Genomic DNA, 5,940 nt, shown 5'->3' on the forward strand with positions numbered 1-5,940 from the left:
GCACCCCTAGATGGTGACTTGGATGCAAGTATCTACTTCTCTCCGTGGACCCTGATGTCACTGTAGCGAGGGAGTGGGCCAAGGAAGGCTCACCGCGGGGGGCACCAGGTCGAAGCCACAGACAGACAGCTCGTGCTGTCAGACAGGGGATGGTGTGAGCGTCCCAAACGGTATCGTTTCTAACAGGTTGAGAGTGAAAGTCCACGAGTCCTTAGTAATCAGAAGAGAGAGATTTGGGACGCCTGGGTGGCTCAGTTGGTTGGACGACTGCCTTCGGCTCAGGTCATGATCCCGGAGTCCTGGGATCGAGTCCCGCATCGGGCTCCCAGCCCCATGGGGAGTCTGCTTCTCCCTCTGACCTTCTCCTCGCTCATGCTCTCTCTCACTGCCTCTCTCTCAAATAAATAAACAAAAATCTTTAAAAAAAAAAAAAAAGAAGAGAGAGATTCAAAATTCACTCTATTTTCACGGTTTCAGAATAATGATTGATTCAGGCCGAGGTGAGACAGGAGGCCTGGGAACAGGGTCTTCACAGAATCGGGGAGCTGCCTGACGTCACCGTCCCCCGCTACTTAGGGAGCCAATGACATAAAGAAAAGTGCAGGCTGGGGCCCCTGGGTGGCTCAGTCGACTGGGCGCCTGCCTTCAACTCAGGTCATGATCTCAGGGTCCTGGGATTGGCCCCCCCCCCCCCCGGAAGCAGGCGTGACAGCGCATGGGTCAGAGCATGTGGTCTTCCTGGGGTCTGGGGTGATGGATTATGGTGACAGTTGCCCAACTCAGTAAGTTCACCAACAATTATTCTCTTAAAAAGGGTGAATTTTATGATGTGTGATTATAATCTCAAGAAAGTACTTAAGTTAACAGAAATCCCACTATGCAAAGAAAGTGGAAGGATCGTTGTGGATTTAAAGAGACCGGAGACACAGAAGAACAAGATGTGGGGCCTGGGCTGGGTCCCGGCCGGGCGAAGGGGGTCACGGAAGGCATCTGGTTGTAGGGGAATCCCGCGGAAACAAACTCATCCCAAGCCCCCTGGGGAAAACCTGAATATGGACCAGATACCGCAGATTGTATGGATTCTGCCCCATTTTCAGAGGTGCAAGAGGCGTTGGGTGAGGCCTGCCTTCGAGGGAGCGTGGCTGGCCAGCTCTCCAGGGCATGGGGGACACCGTAGCCACACCACAACGTGGACCCTGCCCATCCTGCCTTCTCCTGGGGGCCTTCATCATGGAGCACGGATTGACCCTTACTTTGCATAGGTCTGAGCTTGTGGCCCTCACTTTGAGAACCAAGCCCAGTATGTTTTGGGGAGACACATGGGTGCTAGAGACAGGGACAGAGATCAGAACCATGGCTGCCTGTGGTGAGGGAACCAGGAGCATGCCGTGGGCGATGGGAAGCCGCTCTCCTTCCCAGCCCTCCCGATGCACGGATGCTGGGCAACTTGTAAAGGTGGCCCGCGAGGATCCCCACCCTGGTTCTGCGTGCCCTTGTGCGGTCCCCTCCCCAAGGGTGGGCTGGACCCCGCAAACACGGCAACCGGGACACTGCGTCGTCACGTTGTGGGGACTGACTTCCACCGACTCCGGCGTCACCCCCTACATCACTGTAATGGACACAATCACTGACCAGGTGTGGATGATCGAGGACTAACCTGTTAACAAAGGAACAAGGGAGACTGGGTTGATAAAGCGTCTCCTGGACACAAGACGCACATGGACAGTGTCCCCACAGTCACCCTGAGGACAAGAGAAAATGGCACAGCCGCAGACGCACCAGCACCTTGTGCAGGGGGAACCGGCCAGCAGCTGGACACTCTCACACCACTCAGAAACCGCTCCCGGCTCGAGAGCCCCTGCGGGCAGGGGTGCTGCGGGTTGCAGAGCGCGCTCCTAGCTTGAATTTCAGACCCTTAGCAGCTCCCTTCTGCCCGCCCAGCGAGCTTCTCACTGAACATTTATTTGCACACTTGGTCTCAAGCCCAGTTCATGAAGGGGAAGGGCCTTGCCTCAACCAGACCTGGGGACTCAGGATGGTCAGGTTCTCATGATGGCAGGGTGGCAGCCGTGGGACGGGTCCGGACAGAGGTGGGGATTCAGGTCATCGGGCAGGCAGAATCCTGGGCTCCTGCCCTCCTTTCCTTTGTTAACAATGTCCTCGACGGTTGCCGACCTTGTCCCCTAAGGCTGTTTCTGAAGTCAACGATTCAGCTACCCCACAATCACAACCTTCCCCATTCCCGCAGACTACTGGGTGCCTACAAAGCAGTCGCCTCACAGGAGAACCAGAACCAGCTGCTGTAGAAGACTCAGCATGGGTGAGCCTGGGCCGGGCGTGTTGTCTGCCTCTGGCTCAGATCATGATCCTAGCGTCCTAGCATCAAGTCCCACATCAGGCTCCCTGCTCAGCAGGAAGCCTACTTCTCTCCGTCTCACTGGTAAATCTTAAAAAAAAAATAAAATAAAATAAAGCACAGAGTCCACATAGCGAATGGGGGAAACCAAGCACCCCCTTAATGCCAGCAGACTTCCATCCAAATGTAGGCTTCCAGGAGTTAGGATTCCACTTCCTGTAGCGGTCCCCACCCACGCTCCAGAGCTCTGGTCCACCATGAGTCACCTCCTGTTCAAGTCGCGGCCTGTGGACCCCCAGCCCCTACAAACTCCGAGGACACCTCGTGACGGCTATTTCTTGGGTCAGGGAAGCAAACCACCCCATTGCTGCAAGGGAAAGCTGTACAGACCCCCCGCCCCCCCAAGCAAGGACAGACAGCTATGGTTTAGGTTTTATTTCATCATAAACTGAACTCTGAGATCCAGCTAGGCCTGGGGGTAAGGAACCATGGAACCCGCAGAACTGCAGCGAGCGGAGACTGTGGGGTAGTTCGAGCAGGCAGGGGTGGAGGGGCGCTCTCCCGAGCTACAGAAGGAATGGTTGGGTAGTTAAGATAAAACACGAGTCAGACTCATCAGATCTGTCCACAGTCAGCAATGGTGATCTTCTTGCTGGTCTTGCCGTTCCTGGACCCAAAGCGCTCCATGGCCTCCACGATGTTCATGCCCTCTTTGACCTTGCCAAAGACCACGTGCTTGCCGTCCAACCTACAACAGGACAGGTGGCATCAGCGCCGAGGCCGGTGACCAAGCGGCTCGCACTGCGCAGGTAAGGGAGCGGGGGCCCCACACCCCAACAGAGTACATCCGAGAACATCAGGAGGGAGCGCACTCGGCCTTATAGCGCCAGCGCCCGCTGACCCGACACGCATCCGTCTAGCTGAACAAACGGCAACTCCACGGTGACTACCAATCGGCCTCAGAAGGTGAAAATCCTCTCAACTGCAGCTGACCGAGCTCTGCTCGAAACAGACCCTGAAGCGCGCCCGTGCGGCCCAGTGGGTTAAGCGCCTGCCTTCGGCTCCAGTCATCGTCTCAGGGGCCCGGGGGGGGGGGGTCCCTGCTCAGCGGGGAGTCTGCTCCTCCTCCAGCTCGTGTGCGCCCACAGGCCCTGGAGCCCACGAGCACACGCTGACCACAGAGAGCACCACTCTTCCCTTGGTGTGAGCGAGCTCTACACCCGACACGGGGCCTACGACCCTGAGATCAAGCACTCGGCCCTCCTGCGAAGTACCGTTCACTCCGCTGAGCACCCTCTCGCTATTCCAGTGTCTGTCTTTCAAGATTGTATTTATTAGACAGAGATCTCAAGTAGGCAGAGATGCATGGGGGTGTCGGGTGGCGGGGGGTGGGGGGTGGTAACAGGCTCCCTGCCCAGCAAGGAGCCTGAGACGGGACTCGATCTCAGGACCCCGAGACCATGACCTGAGCCCAAGGCAGAGGCTCAACCCACTGAGCCAGCCAGGCGTCCCCAGTATCTTGCCTTCTGCGGCACAGGACGGAATTCTGTGGCTCCCCACGTCCCCCAGCCCTTTCGATGGAAATGAGACAGGGAAGGGAGGGATTGTCGCCCCTCGGCAGCCTTCGCCCTGCTGTGCCCTTACCACTCGGTCTTGGCCGTGCAGATGAAGAACTGGGAGCCGTTCGTGTTGGGTCCAGCGTTGGCCATGGACAGGATGCCAGGACCCGTGTGCTTCAGGATGAAGTTCTCGTCGTCAAACTTCTCCCCGTAGATGGACTTGCCACCAGTGCCGTTGTGGCGCGTGAAGTCCCCACCCTGTGAACAGGAGCAAAACCCATCACTCCTGGCAGCGCCATCGGAAGATGCCCCAAACTTCGAAACTCTACCCTGGAAACAGCGGCTCCAGCTGACTCGCGAGGTCAAGTGGGAGCACAGTGCGCAGTGGCTCGCTCTCCAGGGAGACGCGGCGGCGCGGCCCGTACCTGGCACATAAATCCCGGGATGATCCTGTGGAAGCAGGAACCTTTGTAACCGAATCCTTTCTCCCCGGTGCTCAGAGCACGGAAGTTCTCTGTCGCGAGAAAACACAGACCCGCATGTACACGGACGCACTCGCAGGCGCGCCGGGTCGCGACCGGCCGCACGCCAGGGCTGCGCACCGAGGGCACTCACCTGCCGTCTTCGGCACCTTGTCGGCGAACAGCTGCAAGAGAACAGAGCGCGGTGAGCGTCCGCGCGTCTGCGGTCGTCTCGGGGCCTCCGCAGCGCGACAGGAAACGCCTCTTCGGTGACTACCGCGAATCCCACCAACCAACGGCTCCCGCCGGGCCGGGATGGGCAACAGGAGACCCAGACGTGCCAAACTCCGCCACCGGCCAGGAGCCCGCGCGAGGCTTCCCTGCCCCCAACGTCGGGGGCCTCACACCTCCAAACGCGCGCAGCGGCCCCGAGCACCGGCTCCGGAGCGCTCAGACCCCCGCGGCGGCCTCACCCCGTCGCCTCCCGGGGGCCGCCCTGCACCGGGAGTCCCCGCGGGGCGCGGGGCTCACTTTACACGTAACTGACGCCGCGTGCCCGCGCCAGGGCTCCGGACGCGCCTGCCAGGAAGCCCCCGCCCCGCAGCCCCCGCCGCAGCTCCACCCGCGGGGTGCAGGCGCCTCCCGCAAGCCCCGCCCGCCCGACCTCGGGGCGGGGGAGGTCGGGATCTGCCCCCGGAGGCCGCCAGGAGATCCCGCACGTCCCCCGGCAGATAGGCCCCCGGGAGGGGCCGAGGCCGCGCCACGTGCGGAGGGCGGCCGGGCGCGTCCCCGTGCGCCGCCCGCAGAGCCGCCGCGGGACCGTTGGGCGGGCGGGGCCGGCGTCGTCGGCGCAAGGCGGGGGCGCCGCGCGCTTCCGCCGGGCGGGGCCGGGCCGCTTCCGCAGTGCGCCCCCCCGCTCCCGCACCGCGGTCCCCTAGGCCGCCCCTCGGGGCCCGGCGCCCCGCCTGCGGGCGTTGCCCGCCCCGAGCGCGCGGCCCGAGCACGTGCGCGCCGCCCGTCCCCTGCCGCCCCGCCTTTGTCCGCCGCCGCCCCTCCCCCGCCGCCCCCGGCCGCCCAAAATGGCCCCTCGTCAGGAAATGGCGCCGCACCGCCCGCGCTCCTCGGGCCGGGGCCGCCCGTCCGCCCGCGCCCCCGCTCGCCGCCGCCCCCCGTCCGCCCGCGCCCGCCCTCCCGCCCGCGCCCGTGCGGCGCGCCCCGCCCGCCCGCCCACCCGCCCACCCACCTCGAAGGAGACGCGGCCCAAGGGCTCGCCGTCCACGGCGATGTCGAAGAACACGGTGGGGTTGACCATGGCTGGGCGGCGAGGGCGGCTCCCGAGCGGCGGCGTCTGCAAGGCGGCACGAGCCGCGCCGCCGTCCCTTTTATAGCCCGCCGGGCCCCGCCCACGGCCGGTCGCGCGCCCGGACCCTGGCCAATCGCAAGCGCGAGCTGGCCGGAGTGATGGTGCGGCTGGCCTATGATCGGAGACGGCGCCGGAGGGGCGGGATGGGGGCGCGCGTGCGCGCTGACGGCGCAGGCAGGTTCCCGCCTGCGGGCTCCGTCG

At 62.9% G+C, this 5,940-nt stretch overlaps 1 protein-coding gene across 1 annotated transcript; it reads right to left on the minus strand.

Annotated features, from left to right (window-relative positions):
* Positions 1 to 2,778: 2,778 nt before the first annotated feature.
* PPIA (peptidylprolyl isomerase A) lies at positions 2,779 to 5,737 on the minus strand. Its single transcript, XM_032875042.1, has 5 exons — positions 5,620 to 5,737; positions 4,531 to 4,561; positions 4,341 to 4,429; positions 4,001 to 4,173; positions 2,779 to 3,104 (listed from the first exon to the last, which is right to left on the minus strand). Exons 1-5 carry the CDS (start codon positions 5,686 to 5,688, stop codon positions 2,972 to 2,974), a joined length of 495 nt encoding a protein of 164 aa, XP_032730933.1. The 5' UTR covers positions 5,689 to 5,737; the 3' UTR covers positions 2,779 to 2,971.
* Positions 5,738 to 5,940: the final 203 nt, after the last annotated feature.

Source organism: Lontra canadensis, unplaced genomic scaffold, assembly GCF_010015895.1.
Source record: "Lontra canadensis isolate GAN:19392208 unplaced genomic scaffold, GSC_riverotter_1.0 scaffold54, whole genome shotgun sequence".
In the NCBI taxonomy this organism is placed as follows: Eukaryota; Metazoa; Chordata; class Mammalia; order Carnivora; family Mustelidae; genus Lontra; species Lontra canadensis.

Excerpts from the sequence above, each read along its gene's own strand:
- PPIA (XM_032875042.1), bottom strand. The coding sequence starts at position 5,688 with ATGGTCAACCCCACCGTGTTCTTCGACATCGCCGTGGACGGCGAGCCC. Across the intron at positions 4,562-5,619 it reads TGGGCCGCGTCTCCTTCGAG|CTGTTCGCCGACAAGGTGCC; the intron begins GTGGGTGGGCGG and ends GTTCTCTTGCAG. Across the intron at positions 4,174-4,340 it reads TCCCGGGATTTATGTGCCAG|GGTGGGGACTTCACGCGCCA; the intron begins GTACGGGCCGCG and ends TCCTGTTCACAG.